General features: G+C 45.2%; 2 protein-coding genes across 2 annotated transcripts in view; both read right to left on the bottom strand.

The window, feature by feature from the left end:
* Positions 1–278: 278 nt before the first annotated feature.
* On the bottom strand, positions 279–2,736 carry BCL2L10 (BCL2 like 10). The gene is made up of 2 exons (XM_054564736.1): positions 2,302–2,736; positions 279–401 (listed from the first exon to the last, which is right to left on the bottom strand). Exons 1-2 carry the CDS (start codon positions 2,734–2,736, stop codon positions 279–281), a joined length of 558 nt encoding a protein of 185 aa, XP_054420711.1.
* A 7,647-nt stretch (positions 2,737–10,383) lies between these two features.
* The window catches only part of GNB5 (G protein subunit beta 5), a 31,236-nt gene continuing 24,220 nt past the window's right edge, over positions 10,384–17,399 (bottom strand). The window contains exons 8-11 of the mRNA XM_054564728.1: positions 15,659–15,707; positions 13,776–13,872; positions 12,616–12,782; positions 10,384–11,378 (exon numbers count right to left, since the gene is read on the bottom strand). Of these exons, the coding sequence (XP_054420703.1) occupies positions 11,367–11,378; positions 12,616–12,782; positions 13,776–13,872; positions 15,659–15,707 (325 nt within the window). The 3' untranslated portion in view covers positions 10,384–11,366. The remainder of the gene's footprint in view (positions 11,379–12,615; positions 12,783–13,775; positions 13,873–15,658; positions 15,708–17,399) is intronic.

The raw sequence follows: 17,399 nt of genomic DNA, 5'->3' as shown, positions 1-17,399 counted from the left end.
CATTTAATGAAATGCAATTTCTTTTACAATTCTTTGGAGCAATAAGCCTTTAGATTCCAATTTTCCGCAGTCAGAGAGGAGCCACTCAAGTGTCATTGTCCCAACACCTTTTAGTGTTTCTTAGGAGTTAAAATATGGGCTGAATCATCACCACAGGACTCCTTATAGAAATGCAGGTGAAAGTGTCTCAGAAGGGTCTTTGTTCTGTTCTTTCACATCTCAAATTCAGTTGGCTGGTCATAGTTAGGCAGGTGGAAATGGGTTAAAAATGTTGGAACTCATAATGGTTTTGTCCACAAATAGGTTAAGATTGTTGCTGTGAAGCATGACAGAAGCACCCGGACCAGCGGTGTGCTCCAAGGACATATCAGCGTGGGTGTGAAGATGTGACAAAAGCCATCCTACAAGGGGGAGAAGGGAAGAATTAGATTGTTCAAAATCTGAACTCAATAAAATACACAGGAGGTTTGAGATGACTCCTGGATTTAAGAAGTAAAAAAAAGGAGATACTTACCAATAGGTAACCCATGATTAGGAACTTCTGATGAGTAGGATTTGTAAGATGTGGTCCAATAAGGGGGATAGAAAAGAACATAGGGGAGGGACACTTCAGCTTGTCACTTAGAGAAGGAATACTCTCCTTTTGACTCCTTTCAAAATTCAAGAGGAAGAGAGAATATTACGGACATACCGCGTTTTATTAGGCTTCACAGGTGTTGCTTTTTTTTTTTTTTTTTTTTTTTTAAACACAAATTGAAGGCAAGACCCTTCTCTGTAAAAGTATTATGCTCACTTTCTTGCGGTAGTCTGGAACTGAACGGACAAGATTTGCGAGGTAGGCCTGTATATTATGTTCTTTCCTGAGCAGAGGAGAGATGCCATTTGGGAAACTGTCAAATTGCTAGGTTGCAAGTTATCACCTGTGACAATACAGCAAACAGCTCCATTCAGAAAAATGGAGAGGAAGGGAACTGAAGTCCAGACTCCAGCATTTTAAGTGCATCTGGGAGAATGGTGGGCATGTTCTATTTATTCAGTTGGAGAATTTTGGCTTCTGCATGTAAAAAGGTTAGTCCTTTGCCAATGCTGATTAGCTAAAAGAACAAAAAACAATGCCCCCCCCCCCCAATTAATTTCTTCTTTGAGTACATAGGGGCCAAATGCCTTAAGACAAATAGTTCAGGTGGAGTGCTTAGCGTTCACAGGCACGGAGAGTTGAAGACTAATGCGCACACAACAAAGAACGGAAGAGTTAATGCTTAACACCTCGAAATGTTTATAGGACCTCACAGTTCTGATTCAGATACTACTTTTCCTCCACGAATGGAACCCAACTGATCACCACAGGTCTAACACAACACTGCCAACAGAAGGTTAAATTTCCTAGTGCCTTCCCTAGTTTTCTGGGGTTTTTTTTAAGTGGCTGGTTTTAATAGTTTGGCTGTATTTGTTCTATAGTCTGGGTCCCTTCAGTCGTTGATACAACTCTGGGTAGGAAGAGAGGAAAGAGACAGGATCTAGTTCAGAACCCAAAGAAGCATGCTACCTTCTAACTGAAGCGGGGTGGTGGGGGCGGGGGGCGCGCTTTACTCAGCCCTTTGCTCCGTTTAGGAGCCGAAGGCAGAGTGCCTGCCCCTCTAGCCTAAACCTCAGAGACGAAACGGCATACAGCTGAAAGCCAGGGAGCTTGGATATCAGCAGAGGGCGCCACAGGGGATTCGAAGTTAAGGAATTTTGAGTCAGCACCACCACTGGATCTTGGTGCACAGTCACCAACACCTGTGGCCTTGGCTCTTCCTGAGAGGTGTGAGGGTGGGAGAAGGGGGTGGTTTTTCATTATAACGTTTCAGGCTGGTGCTCTACAGCCTGCAGAACTGTGGGGTAATGAATGTGAGTGTCTCCAAAGGTGCGCTTAACAGGAAGAGGAGAAAGAATCCACTCGGCCTGGACCACCCCACAGCTAACTTACAGCCTGGGATCTCTATAAGACCAAAGCATCCACACCTAACGTGGGCGCATCCTAAAACCCGGAGGGCGAGCAAGGGCAAGGCCAAGGCCAAAGTAGGCAAACCCAAGCCGTGCGCAGCTGCTTCTAAATGGGTTAGCAAGAGAGCCGCCTGCAAAGGGCGGTTTCTGCCAGCTTGACTCCACCAAGAGAGGAGAGCGCCGGAATTCACACCGAACGTCCCAGTGCTGCTGAAACGAACGCCCCAACTAGCTGACGCCGCTGGGTCGCCAGCCACGTGGGAACATCCCAGGCTGACTTCCCCGCCCGGGTCCGGAGTCCCGCGCCCCGCTCACCCAGCCACCGTGCGCCTCCAGCCAGGTGCGGTTCTCCACTGTGAGCCAATCACACAGTAAGGCCACCAGCTTCTGGCAGTCCCGGCCAACGTCGGCCTCCCATGTCTTCAGTTCCCACGCGTGGCGTGCCGGCGGTGTCTCCAGCAAGATCCCCGCGAAACTCACGAGCGCCACCACGTGGCCCCAGCTGGGTATTCCGCGACCTCGGACTACCCGCTGTGCCAGGTTCGCCACCAGCCCGAGGCGGTTTCCCCGATATCCGCGGTAATGGGACCAAAAGTGGTGGTAACGCTGCCGTACCCGGGCAGCCACGGAGCGCAGCACGGCGGCCTCAGGCGTGGACGGCCGCCGCGCGGCGGTGCCTGGCATTCGGGCGCAGCTTTCCAGGTAGTCGGCCAGCAGCTGCACGGTGCGCAGCCTCAACTCGTCCTCCATAGCTCGGCCTCTGCCGTGGGTCCTGGCTTGGGTCCGCTTTTCAGGCCCGCTAGGCCCTCCGCCCGGGGAGGGGCTACCCGGCCCCGCCCCGCCCAGGCAGGAGCTTTTTCTAGGTCGGGAGGGAACCTTTAATGGGAATCCCAACAGCACCTGTGCACGTGCTAAAACCGAGGCTCAGCCTTGTGGACGTATTCACGTAGAAATCAGCAGGCAGCAGAGTGAGGCTCTTCCGAGGCTATTGTTAGCTCTCGGCCTAGGGCCTAAGAACCTGCAGGGGACAGTCTGGGAAGTTGGGCTAGACATTTACCTTCTATTAAGGAGAGGTTGACAAAGGCTACTTACAGCCTTTAGTGGCGGCTCACTTTGCGAGGATGATCAGCATCTTTCAATTGTGTGTGGGAGATACTCTTTTTGGGTCTAGCATATGTCGCAGGATAATTCTCTGTGGGCTGCTAGAATGCCAGTATTTTTTAAAATTTAATTTTAATTTATTTTTTCAAATACATTTGTCTCTGCCAACTCCCCACCACTTTCCCTTGCCCCCTCCCTCCGTCCCTCCGTCCCTCCGTCCCTCCCTCAGCTCTTCCCCTTTGGTTTTGTCCATGAGTCCTTGCTATATGTTCCTTGACTTTCCCCTTCCCTTCCTTGTCCCCGCCCCCCTCCCTTCTTCCCTCTTGTTCTGTTCATTTCTTTTCCTTCCAGTGTTGCTGGTCTTATTTTCCTTGCATCTTTGCATTGTTGGTTAGGTTCCACTTATAGGTGAGATCATATGGTATTTGTCTTTCACCCCCTGGCTTATTTCACTTAGCATAATGCTCTCCAGTTCCATCCATGCTGTCGCAAAGTTTAGTAGTTCTTTTTTTCTTTCTGCTGCGTAGTATTCCATTGTGTATATGTACCATAATTTTTTGATCCAATCATCTACTGATGGGCATAGAATGCCAGTATTGACTGCATTCATTCATTCACTCATTTATTAAGAGCCCTTGGTTGGGGGGGGCGGCTCTTCGCACTGGAGATATAATGGAGAAGCAAGACATGTGGTTCCTGCTTTCAAGGGCCCTACAGTCTAGTGATGGGAGAAAGAACAGGCCATCACAGAGTTTAATTGTTGCTATAATAGGAGAAGCTGAGGGTATCTTCAACTCTAGGTTAATGGCTGCTTCTGATTGCTACCATTCTTATATTGCTTAGAGTTTTCTTTATTTTTTAGTGGCCAATCCTTCATTACTCCAAATCCCCTCTTATTGTTAATATTTCTAGTTTTAATCCTTGTCTGTTCACATTACTCTTTGGCTTATATCACCTAACCAGACACAGCCTGAAACAGAAGTGGTACCAGCAGTGAAATTTCTGCTGGGGTCCAGTGGTCCAAGCATGTTGAAATACCCTGCCTAGGGTGAAAGATGAGTCGCTGCATCTTGTATCATCTACAAGAATAAAGAGGCACAACGCTTGGTAGGTCATTTTGGATCTTGGAGGCAACAGGCGCTACGTTCAAGTGTGTGACTCAACCCATCTAGGCTGGTGGTTTGGGAGCTGCACAAGGGGAGGCTCTGCAGAACATTCAGGCTGCAATACAAACTGCTCTACCACTTTGGTCTTATGACCCAACACATCCAGTGATACCTGAAGTGTCAAATAGAGGTGCTGTGTGGAGCCTCTGGCAAACACCAACAGAATTACAGTGTAAACCTTTAGGATTTAGAAGCAAATCTATCTTCTGCAGATAACTATTCTCCCTTTGAAAAGCTTGCTCCTGGGCCTTGGTAGAGGCTGAATGCGTAACTAAGGGGCATCAAGTGACTATGCACCTTGAGTTGCCATCATGATGTGGATGTTGTCGGACCTACCTAGTCATAAGGTTGGGCGTGCACAGCAGCAATCTGTCATCAAAGGGAAATGGTATGTAAGAGACTGAACTCAGTCGAGTCCATTCGGTACAATCAACGGCATGAGCAGGTTGCTTTGCCTCCTCCCCCGTTCCACACTATGGCCTCCAGGGCATTGCTTCTGAGCAGGTGACTGAGGGGAAAAAACCTTACATCTGGATTACAGATGGCTCTATATGATGTGCTGGTACCACATGAAAGTGGACAGCTGTAACAGTACAGTGCCACTCAGGAGTGACTGTGGACATAGAGGTGGAGGAAAGTCCTCCCAGTGGGCTGATATTCAAGCCAGATGTGATTGTCCACTATGTCTGGGGTGAGAGGTCGCCAGAGTACTGACCTACATAGATTTATGGGCAGTCACTGGTGGTTTGGCTGGATAGTCAGGGCCTTGAGAGAAACAAGATCGGAAGACTGGTGACAAGGAAATATTAGAGAGAGGTATGTGTCTAGACCCCTCTGAATGGGCACAGGCTGAAGATATTTGTGCCCAATGTGAATGCCCCCAAAGAGAACTCACTACAGAGGAGGCAGAACTCTGTGCCCTGTGGACATTAGACAGCTTCTTTACCCAGCCGCCGTAGCGCTAGCTTATGGGCCATGAATGAGGGGGCCGGGGCAGTAGGGGAAGAGGATGTGGCAACCATGGAATTCTCTCTACAAAGGCTGAGAGCATGACGTGCCAATGCCAGTGCTTCACAGCGAGCCAAATGAATTTTGTCAGAAGGGAATATAAATTTCTGTGCATCAAATTCCCACTTGAATTGGTTTGACATCTATGGGTTCCCTCGTTAATTGAGTTAAATAAATATTTTTACATATGTTCATGTTTTATTTTCAAGAGTCATGATTTTACCTTTTTAAGCATTGTATCTTAGTGGCAAGTACAGAATAGCAGCTTGGGGGTGAGTGACAAATCCTCTGGCCCTGCCATTGATAACTCTTAATTATCAGTTGAACTAAGCAACAAATGAGTAAATTAACCTTCACGCAGAGTTTCTCCCATCCAAGTACTAACCAGGTTGGACCCTGCTTAGCTTCTGAGATCAGATGAGATCAGGCGCATTCAGGGCGTGTCCATGGTTCTAGACTCCACACAGAGTTTCTGATGCACATGATACAAGGAGGCAGTTTGCAGACAGATTTGATGGAAATCCTGGCTCTGCCATTTAGAAGCTGTGCAACCACGAGTAACTTATGCTACTCTCCTAGCCTCGATTTCCTCACTTATAAATGGAGGTAAAAAACTGCATCTTGAGTCTGCTACAAGGGCTACATGAGTCGGTGTATGCAAAGTGCTTAGCACTGTGCCTAGAACATAGTAAAAGCTCTTCACGGAGAAGCTTTTATTAGCAGTAAGAACTAACCAGGGTTACCACGTTCACTTGACCCACTTTTAACCAAAAACAAAAGTGTGACATTTGGTGAGCCTTACCTGTATGGTTTTTTTTTTTTTTTTTAATACTTAAAAGAGCCAGAGACTGCCTGCCTATTTTTTATATCATATTTATATAAAATATATATTTTAACAGCTTTATTATAATTCACATACCATAAAATTCACCTTTAAAAGTATAGCATTCAGCGGCTTTAGTCTAGTCGCAGGGCTGTTTGACCATCACCACTGTTTCCGTGACCTCAGAGGGAACACCCAGGCCATTCGCAGCCCTCCCCATTTGTCCTGCTCCCAGCCCTAAGTCGCCACTAATCTGCTCCTTATGGGTTTGCATGGAGTCATACACTATGTGGCCCCTTTGTGTCTGGCTTCTTTCACTTAATATAATGTTTTCAAGGTTCATCCATGTTGTAAAATGTCAGTACTTCATTTCTTTTTATTGCCAAATAATATTCCATTGCATGGATATATTAATACCATGTTTTTGTTCATCTCTCCAACAGTTGTTGAACATCTGGGTTGTTCCGTCCTGGACTGTTTATGAACATTGGTGTTCAAGTTTCTGTGTGGAAGAGAAGTTTTCATTTCTCTTGGGTATAGACCTAGGAGGAGGAGGAGGAGGCCACCTGTCAGTGGGGGACACAGATGAAAACAGTGACCTCTGCTTCGTTTCCTGATATATGACAAAGTTAAGTGGTGTGTTGATTAGATAACCTTGGGTTCAAATATAGGCATTTCCTGTTGTCAGCTTTCAAACAAATGCTCATACCATACTTACATTTAGTTGTTCATATTTATTTAGGTCTTTAAATAATCCAGAGCTTCATTCCTGATCCCTTCTCCTCACTGGAGGGTCTGCATCATTTTCACAAAGACAAAAACATTTATTTCACTTCTTTCATCAGAAATGGCCAAGCCCTGGCTGGTGTGGCTCAGTGGATTGAGCCCCCTCCTGCAGACCAAAGGGTCGCAGGTTTGATTCCCAGTCAGGACACATACCTTGGTTGCAGGCCAGGCCCCCAGTAGGGGGTGCATGAAAGGCTACTGATCGATGTTTCTCTCCCTCTTTATCCTTCCCTTCCCCTTTCTCAAAAATTAAGTAAAATTTTTAAAAATAATAAAGCAGAAATGGCCAAGAGTCAGCGTGGTGTGGAGAATGACCAGTCTTAGGGGACACCCTAGCTCTAGCTAGGCCCTGCCTAGAGAATGAGGGGGTCTGCGCTATGTCTTGAAAAGTGACCTGATTCTCTCCTATCAAAAGGGAGACGGTTCAGCCTCACATTCTCACAAAGGACCCTCGGAGATCAGATTCACTGAGAGCTTTCCTCCAGTTGTCTGGCCCACTTCAGTCCCGCCCAGCCCAGAGCTCCAGGGCAGGGGCCTTAAGGGTCTGTATCTTTAACTTGTTGTTGACCCAGCAGCCACGTTTGGGAAAGGCAGAGCTAAAAACCCCTGCTCAGTCAGCTCTCCTGGGCTTGGGGGAAAGCCAGCTGATGGGATGTGGTCCCAACCCCAACCTGTTAATCTTCTAACCTATCAGCTGGGCTTACTCCAGCATCTCAAATGTCCTCCTTTGAAAAAGATATTCAGGGCTTCACAGGCCTCAGCTGGTCTCTAGCCTTTCCCCTTGGCTCTCTATGCCCCTGGAGGATCTCTTATGTGGCTTGTGGGCACCCCAAAGCCTTCTCTGAGGGTCCCTCTCAAGGCCCCCCTCCTTAATTGCCCTCCATTCTTCCTCCCCCTTTTCCAAGCTCCTAGGAGGGCCTTAATGGCATCAGGGAGGTCTCGCTCAGAAGTGCACAAGCAGGGCCCACTAGCCCAGATCAGCTGTTTTCAGAGTGTGGTCCCCACTGCGAGGGCCTCTGAGACCCTCTCAGGGAGTCCTCCAAGGTCAACATTATTTCCACAATAATAATGACTCTCTTTATTTTGTATGCTCCTTTTGTAGGCTTTTAAATGCTCTTCTCAGTTTTCTAGAAGCTACTGATGTGTGATGAAAGTATCACTAGCAGAGGGGATGATTCTGTATTCTTGTGTTTTATAATTATTCTCAGTTTTAATTACTAATGACATGTATTGATAGATATAACCCACATAAACAAAAAGCTCTTTGAGGTCCTCAATTTGAAGAGTATAGAGGGATCATAAGACCAAAAACTCTCAGAACCACTGGCCCAGATGGATTCCTAATTGATGATAATTAATATATAAGGGGGGGGCTGCTTAGGGAGAGGGGGGACATGGGGGTAGAAGAGGGAGACCTAGGGAGCAGGGAATAGGGAGGAAGGGAGGTAAGACAGAGGGAAAAGGAGAGGGAGGAAGGAAGTAGACAAGGAGAGAGGTGGGGCAAGAAGAGAGAGGAGGGAGGAGATGGGACGAGGGGCTGAGAGAGAGAAGGGAGAGGAAGTTAACAGGGAAAACAGAAGGGGAAGGGAGAGTGGATGGACAGACGGAGGTCAGAAGCAGATGTGCCAAAGGCTGAAGTAGGTACTTTACAGACTTTAGTGCAGCCCCGTTTCATAGATGAGGAAACTGAGGCTGAGAGAAATTTGGATGTCATCATATATCCTGTAAAAAGGGTAGAGCTGGCTCTGAACCTACGGTCACATCCTTTGTCACCATGCTGTCCCCCTCTAACTTACAGATGAGCCTGAAGTATCAATGGTGCCGCCTTCTAGCCAGCTGGCCAAACGACTACAAAAGCCCAGGATGCAAAAAGCCTTTACAGCCTTGTGCTGCCATTAAGCTACTTATAACCCAGGGAAGGGTGTGAAGGAGGTCAAGGGGTGGGTCACGGTGCACCTGCTGCTGACCTCTGGCCTCTGGCTCATTCCAGGTGAGGCCGCAGAGGCCAGGGTCTGAGGGGCCGGCCGCCCTGCCCTGCCCAGAGCAGCTGCCCTGATTTCAGTTCGCAGGCGTTTCCCATGAACATCCATCACTGCCCACCTCCTGATCTGACTCCCTTCCTGCCAACCCTTCTCTTCGCTGCCAGGGGTTGCCAAGGCTGTGCACACCTGTGGGCGCACCCATCTGTCCCCTTCACCACAATCAGTTTGGTAGGTTTGCCCTCAAATCCTCTTAAAAAAGGAAAAACTGGTTGAAAAACTCCAGTCAGCCTTATTTTCAATATGCAAAATACATTTTATTACTTGGAATTTACCTTTGAGTCTCCACATGGTATAATGTATTCTCAACCAAGTAGTTCATCAAAAACTACTAAACTACACCCACTGTGAGATGAAATACTTATAGGGAAGGTGGCTTACTGCCCATGGGGTAAGTGTTGTACAAACTACTTTCATAGGGCCTGTAGACTTGCTTTTATAACTGAAAAGTTACGGCCTATTTTGCACATGTACTCAAGATGCACTCTGCCTCTCTCAGCATATAGCCTGAGGTTGCTGCCGGTCAGTCTAGGTGGCCTTCCTTTTGTCCCGTCTTCCTTCACTTCTGGCAGGCCCAGGTCAGAGTGCAGAGGCCTGAAAGGGTCTGTGGGAGAGGGAAGGGACCTCCATGACTAGGAGACCAGGAGCGAACTCTGGGATGCTCTGGGAGTGGAGCTGGCGGCAGCTGGGGAGACCTTGTGCCATTTTCCTGAGGCCCCGCCCAGACGGATCCTCTGCGGGGAAGGGGAGGTGACTGAGAAGGGGTCCCTCTGGGCTGTGTTCTTTCCTTCCCTCTGTGCTCTTCAGAGGCAAACAGGGGCCTTTTATATTTCTCTCTCTCACCAGGGCCTGTTGCGTAATAAAACCCTTACACATGACTGAATATAACCATTTTATTTATTTTTTAAAAATTGATGGAAAAGATAGCCTGGCTGATTTTTGGCTGACCGATCCATTATGATACCTAATCAAGTAGTTTTGAGGGTGGTCCTGGCACCCCCCTGAGGTTTACAGGAGAGCCAGATCCAGGCCTATCCAAAGGCCATATCGGTGCCGGCTCCAGGAGGGCCTCTCTGAGCAGCCGGCCTGGGTGTGGGCCCGGGAGCCAGAACCAGTCCGAGGAGGAGGGCCAGGCCGGAGTGGGGCTGAGAGCAGGCCGGAGAGCCAGGGGACTCGGCATACACGGCCCTCGGGCACCACAGGGCCCGGCCCCACAGACCCGGACCCCCTGCTGGGCAAACCTCACTCAGGAATGATTTTTGATATCTGAGGTGACTTTTTTACTTCCCTAATGCATGCCATCTTTACATGTAAGAAATTTTCTAAAACAAAGAATAAGCCTTTATAGTCTAAACCTTTAAAAACAAAACAACAACAACAAAAGAAGGGATACTGTAACAAAAACACTTGGTATCTTCTAGAAGGAACTGATGAATTTCAAATAAAGAGAAGCTATTATGGTTTTTTTCCCCAATATAAGACAAAGACGTCATTGTTTGAGACCTATCAATTAATCTGTATTTGCAATTATCCTCATAATGTAATAAATAGGAGCACAATGGATGTGGACAAGACCTACTTTAGGCTGAGGGGATACTACTAATCCTAGCATGTCTAACACTAGTGATAGGTTTTTAAACAAGTTTACTGTCCTGTGTTCCCACACGGGAAGGTTTTGGTTGCTCTGAGAAGCATTTGTGTCAGAAAGAGCATTCAGCTTTTCCCTTGAAAGAAAATGTTCCGTCCAAGCGCTAACATTCATATCACATCACCATGTAATTTGTAAATTAAACATCCTGTCCATTTTATGCCCATCTGTGCTTCATTCATAACAGTTCACATAGATGAAAATGTTTTATCTGAAAAACGACGATGTGATGCAAGACTGGAAAAGATACTTTTACAATAAAAACACATTTAAAAAAAGTGATTTTGTCTAATTACATTTGGAATTGGAACTTTCTTCTACAACAGATTAATTAGTACAGTCCTCACCCAGTCCACTAAAATCAACACTTCTAGAGAAAGGTCCCAAAAGTCACAGTGCACACTGAGGAAAGTCAGATTTTAAAGTGCTCTGAAAACAAATTTGACTCAAGGAAATAACATGAAATATATTAAATGCTAAATTCTGTTGGTAATAGAATGAGTTGGGAGTAGTATAATTAAGAATAACCTTAAAAATTAATAAATTTTAAAAAGTGTTCAAAATGAAGAAAACAAAAACAAAAACACTGTGCTTGAAGGTGCTCTCCTAGTGTTGAAGGCTCACAGTGGTATTTTCCAGGGGTGGCAGTTTTAATCATAATATAGGAGATGTTTGGTGAACTTTCAGCCATGGAGTTGCTCCCTTAAGATAAGTTGCGATAAATTCTCTCACATCCCCTAAAAGCAAAATCTGTTTACATGTGATGATTTCTAACCTCGGGTATCAAAGTATGTATTGTGAGGAGATGATTAGGCCCAGACCTGCAAAGATACAGATAATTGTTAGTCCCTTAGTTAACAACTTGTAAAACCTGAGTTTAAATGGAAAAAATCAAAGTCTCTTTACACACACACAGAGTCCATCCAAAATAGAGCACTTGCCTGTCTTGCAAAATACAACACTTCACTCAAAGGTGTTTGTTTGGGCCTAATACTCCCTCTCCCTTAGTTAACTGTCTGAAGGGCATCTGTGGCCTCCTATCAGGGAGGGGTAACTCTTAGACTGACAACTGAAACTATCTGTACCCACACAGCTCTCTGCGTACAGTAACGCAACTTTACTAATTTAGGCAACTGCTGCCTAGGAAGATAAAAGTCACAAATAACTTTATTGTTTATTTCAGAAACTTTGCAAAAATAATTTTACCTTTTTATCCTATAAATAGACTACTCAAGTATCCTCTTCAGAAGAGACCCACTTCTCAGAGAGATACAGAGCGTCAAATGACCAGTCACTTTTCAAGATCGTCTTTGAAATCCCTGCTCCCCGCAGCCTGTGTCCAGCAATCTTAAACTCTTATGCCACACATTTGTCCAATTCTAATTAAGTCCCTCCATCAAAAGACTTGCCTTAAATCCCTAAAACCTCAGAGATCTGCCTGTGCTCTCCCCTTCAAAGATACTACTAAGACTGTCAAGCTTGTGGTCTTCCACACTGAGGTAAGCTTTGCTTTACAAACAGGCTATTTTAGTAGTATTTCTGGGGAGCCAACATCTGACAAAGTCATGGATCTTTCTGAGAATTAAAAAAAAAAAAAAAGGCTGTGAGGTGGCACTTCCCAGGAAAAGGCGCACACACAATACCTGGCATATAGTTTCAGGGACTTCACGGACCTCCTGGAGCCCCTCTGGGGGTTTCACAGGGGTCTGTGGCCACAGAAAAAGAGCCTTGCACTTCTGGGAGGCTAGAGTGGCAACTTGTGGTTTGTCAAGGGCTCGACTCGGAAGAATCAGACTTTTAGCATCAAAAGGCACTTTCGGATCACCTAGCCCAACTACCTGCTGATACATAGTTGTGTCATCTATGCCTGAACACCTGAGTGGACGGGGAACTCACTACCTCCCAGGCCACTCATTCCTCCTGTGGCTGTGAGCAGAGCTCAAGTTAGAGCTCCACATGGTTGTCCGGATGTCCTAGCTCCCCCTGACTTCCGCTTTCAGGAAGGCCAATCACTCCTCTTCTCACACACAGAGTGAAATAGGAGAACTCCTCTCTTACTCTTAGGGTGTGATCCCATGATCCTGAGCAAAAAGCAGTCCCATCAGGGGAAACTCGTAGAGTGCTGACACGGTTTTCATGTCCAAACAGGATGGAGACTCGAGACCCCTTGAGGACATCCCAGACATTGATGGTATAATCATTGTATCCAGCAAACAGTAGGCGACCTGGAAGCAGGAGAGAACAGTTATTAAACCAGTTCCTTCCTTCCTGTTTTTCTTTTTGTGACTCTCACTTGCTGGCTTGCTCATTTGTTCATTCAGTCGGTGGGTTGGTCGTTCGTTCGTTCGTTTGCTCGTTCGTTCGTTCATTCATTCATTCATTCATTCATTCATTCAGTAAACAGTGATTTAGGCCCACTTGGTGCCAGGCACCGTGCTTTGTCCTGGGGATTCAGAGAGGAGACAGTACAGTTGCTGCCCCCCGTGGAGGGTGGTAGTGGCAGGTAGACACATAAATCATTGGAGCACCATGTGGTAAGGGTTATACCGCAAGCGCTCAGTTATGTGCAAAGTGTTATCATAGAGGAAGAAGGATCAAGGAGGCATTGCAGAGGAAGCGACATTTGAGTTGGCTCTTGAGGGCTGAATAGGAGTTTGCCATGCAGAGAAAGGAGAAAAGATGTTTCAGGCAGCAGTGGCAGCATGCATGCACGCAGGCTCAGATGCAGAGTGGGGATAGTATCTGGGGACCTGAATGATCCAGTGACCCAGCGTATCAGTGCTGCCTTAAGGTTCACTAGCAGCCTCTCCAGCTGGGAGGGCGGAGGTGCCATCAGCTTAGGGCAGTGAGAAAGAGACTCTTGCTTCACTTCCTCCATTTCTGGAAAAAAGTCCTTTTTGGGTATGAAGGGGAGAATGGAAGGCTGGGGAGGAAATGCCTGAAGGCATCGCACGTGTGAGAATCCATCACCATCCTGAAGAACAGTATTAAGTGGGCACAGCCTTCATTTCCCCCGAAGTGAACGGGGCTGGGGGAAGCCACTGAGGGCAGGGTGAAGTGGGGGTCAAGAAGCCCAGGGCGTGAGAATCTGGCACAAAAGTAGACCATTTAGCATGTCGGCCCACAGGAAGCTCGGCTGAGGGGCCACGTGACAGAGAGCTGGGCTTCACTCAGGTCCTGTTTGACAGCCTGGGAAAGTTTCTGAAATAAAATCTTACCACTGAGGGAGAAGTCCACGCTGGATGCTCCAAATATGATACTCTCTTTGGAATAGATGGCGACCTCCCTGTCTGCCCGGAGGTCATAGAGGCGACACTGGGGAGCAAACAACAAAGAAGCACTTACGTCAGGCTGCAGTTTGGTGATGCAATGACCACAGAACCAAAGGCTCATGCAGTTCAAGAGGTACGGGAAATAAATACCCCTTCGGTTTTCTCTCCTAGTATTTCCTTCATCAATCCCAGTTCTTATTAATCTCCATGGATCAGTGGAGATTTAAAGAAACAGCAAATATAGAAGATTTCTCCAGGTACACAAAAATGAAACCCATTCTTTTTTTATGATGAAGGATACATGTTAACTGTAGAAAATTCAGAAAAACTTAGAAATGTACATAGAAGAAAATGAAAGTCACCCCAAATCCTAGACATATTTACTAACATCTATGTCCTTCAGTCTTCTAGTTTATGTGTATTCTTTTCTCATATCATTAAATAATCTTCAAAACTTCCCCGTGATTAATATAGTTGTTGAAAAAAATATAGAATATATTTATAGAATATATATGTATAAAATATCAGACTCTATTTAGCCATCCCCCGTTAAGTGTTTTGACTGTGTCTAGTTTTTCTCTTTTATAGTAAAATTCTAGATATTTCTGTCTCTACCATGGTAACCATTCTTATGTAAAAATCCCAAATGTTTTCCTTACAATAGCTAAGGGAGAGAATCTTTAGAATAGAATTATTTGCAAGAAATAGCATGTCCAGGTTAAAGGGTGGAGATGTTTTGAAAGCTCTTGTATCACACCACAAAACTGCTTTCTAGAAGGCTGGCACCAAGGGTCCTGATTCAGGCTTGTCCCAGGCTCCTTCACTGCACCGTCTCCACCCCTGAGCACTTTTATAGCGACTGAGCATCTGACCATTGAAACTTGCATTTCTTGGATTAGAGGTAACTTTGAAAACATTTTCAGTTTATTTGCCATTTTAGATGTATTGTTTTGTAAATGGTCTGCATTATATCCTTTTTTAAAAATTGGGGTATTTATCTTATCGATTGTGCAACCCCATTCATAACTGAAGGATTTCAACTTGGTCTGTCATACATGCAGATTTTTCCAAAATGTACACACAAAAACATACCGTATTTTGATATATATTTTTTGACATACAGAAGTTTTATATTTTTATTATTATCAAAACTCTCAATCTATTCCTTTGTAATTTCTTCCCCAGTAGTAAATCATAATGAAAACTCTTATTTAATAGCTATTTGGTATTTTCAGGGTACAAGAAGATACCTTTTTTCCCTTAAAAAAATCAGTCAACATAAATTTTCAATTAGTTTCAAAAGCCTTACAACTCAAGAAGTTCATGTCTGAAAATTAATTCTAAGGAAACAATTGGTTCCAAAAATATTTACTTATAGCAGTGTTTTTTAACAGGGAAAAAAATTAAAAAAAAAACACCTTGAAATCCTAAATGTTCAAAACTTGAAGACTGGTTAAGTCAATGATGGTATGTCTATAACATGAGAAATTATTCCATCATTAAGAATATACAATATAGAAAAATGTTGATTAGAATGGAAAATGTTCAAAATCTAATACTAAACAAAAACAAAAACAAAATACACACACACACACACACAAAATAAAACCAAATTAGAAAGCTTTTTTTCCCCCAAAGAAAAGGGACAGGAATTCACCTAATTTTGATTTTTTTCTTGGGTAGGGAGATTAAGATAATTTAATCTTTCCTCAAGTTTTCTTCATTGAATATACATTATTTTTGTAGGAAAAAAGTTATCTTTAAAAAATAAACTGAAGTCAGCATATCTTTTTCAAGTAGGAAAAGCTCTCAATAACTTAGAAACATACCGTAGCGTCATCGGACCCCGAGGCAAAGGCATCTCCACTTGGGTAGTACCTGCAGGGAGGAAGTTCGGGGAGAAAGCACTTTATTCAGAGCGGCGACTCCCACTCCTGCATGCTCATCAGAACCTCCTGTGAGGGCCGTCCCTCAGGCCCTCGGAAACAGAACCTCCACTCTAGGGTCATGAGAACCCCCTGTTACAGAGGCCAGCGAGAGAAGCTCATCCGGCAGACCCACTGGCCTCTGGTTTTCTTCCCTGTAAATAGGGCACAGTGGCACTGGCCTTGCAGAGTGTTGGTGAGGAGTAAATGAGATAATATGGGTACCTGCACCCGGCGTGGGACACAGAGCAGGCCCCTGTACCTGTAGTTTTCCTTGACCATATACCTCCTTCCCAAGACTTGGCTCAGGGCTCAGGGATAGGAAGGTGGCTATAAATACAGACACTGGAATCAGATACACAGAGCCACCTGCAGATCTCTGCACTGACCACTCACTACGTGGGATACTTGCGGCAAGTGACTTCACCTTGCCCAGCCTCAGTTTCCTCATCTGAAAAGTGAGGATGATAATGCACATTCCCTGTTGTCAAAAATGAAACAAGACGGTATATGCAAAGAATGGGCCACAGTACCAGACAGAAAGCATTCACTAAATAATGAGTATTTCTGTCATAGTCATTCTCTCTTCTATAATCGGGCTTCCTGGAGGGCGGGAAGCCTAAGTTAAGACCTGATGGAACAACAGCCATTAGAGGAAGAGGGTCCACGGTAGAGGCAAAGCGGGGGTGGAGAGAATGTGCATTTTTAAGCTGTATTTCATGAAAACATAAGGGTTTGATTTAGTCTTGTAGATATTCTATCCTGCACCTTAGTAACTTTGTTTACTACTTGTAGTAAATTCTGGATTAACTTTCCCTGATTTTCTAGGTAATTGCTGCACCTTTGCAAAAGGCGATAGTCTTTTTTCCTCTTAGCTTATATCCTATTTGAGGGCAGGGAGCTGGAAAACTCCTACTAACATCTCTACTACTAAAGTAATTAAGTCTTCTTATTTTGTTCTTGCTTGTAAGGGGAACAAGTATAGTATTGCCCACTAAGCATAATGAAGATTCTTGGGTGATTATATTTTATATACGTACTGTCTGGGCAGTGCCATCTTCCAAATTTCTATGTCAAGTCCTGACCTCTCGCTCTCGGGATCCAGTTCATAGAGACTACATGTCATTTGGCCCTTTGCATGTCTTCTTGCGGAACTGGGGCTCTGGTAACCAGCACAACAATGCTGATGTTCTGGCTATTGCTACTGCTCTGAGTAGTTAACTGTCCTTCATCTTTCACCGAGGGGACTCTTGTCTTCTACCAGCATCTGTGGAATTGTGGCAACCTGACTTGATAGCTTGCAGGTTAGGTAAAATCTCAGAACATTCCCAATTTCAGACATTTCTGCCTCTACCGTTTTCTTTAGCTGTAGCTGCCATCCTTTCTTTCTTGAACTCATGCAACTACCTTCCAGCTGGCTGTCACATTCCCATTCTTCCTCCCCGATAACCTATTCTCCATACAGTAGCCAGAGAGAGCTTTTAAAGGTGAAACAGACAAGGTATGTCCAGAAAAAACCCAGCCATTGTTAATGGAACAAGAATGGTTTGCACAATATCGATAACCTGACAGCCAAGGAGAGGGGACTGGAATGTGCATGTGTGAACAATGACGATTTCACTGTACTAGTCAGTGGGGGAAGTAG

Source organism: Pteronotus mesoamericanus, unplaced genomic scaffold (assembly GCF_021234165.1).
Source record: "Pteronotus mesoamericanus isolate MK-2021 breed Mesoamerican mustached bat unplaced genomic scaffold, CSHL_Meso_final contig_164, whole genome shotgun sequence".
In the NCBI taxonomy this organism is placed as follows: Eukaryota; Metazoa; Chordata; class Mammalia; order Chiroptera; family Mormoopidae; genus Pteronotus; species Pteronotus mesoamericanus.
Note: the sequence above shows the minus strand (reverse complement) of the source record. Positions and strands in the feature narration are given on the sequence as shown.

Coding starts and splice junctions, on each gene's coding strand:
- BCL2L10 (XM_054564736.1), bottom strand. CDS start 2,736: ATGGAGGACGAGTTGAGGCTGCGCACCGTGCAGCTGCTGGCCGACTAC. Junction 402..2,301: donor TGGAGGCGCACGGTGGCTGG/GTGAGCGGGGCG, acceptor TCCCCCTTGTAG/GATGGCTTTTGTCACATCTT.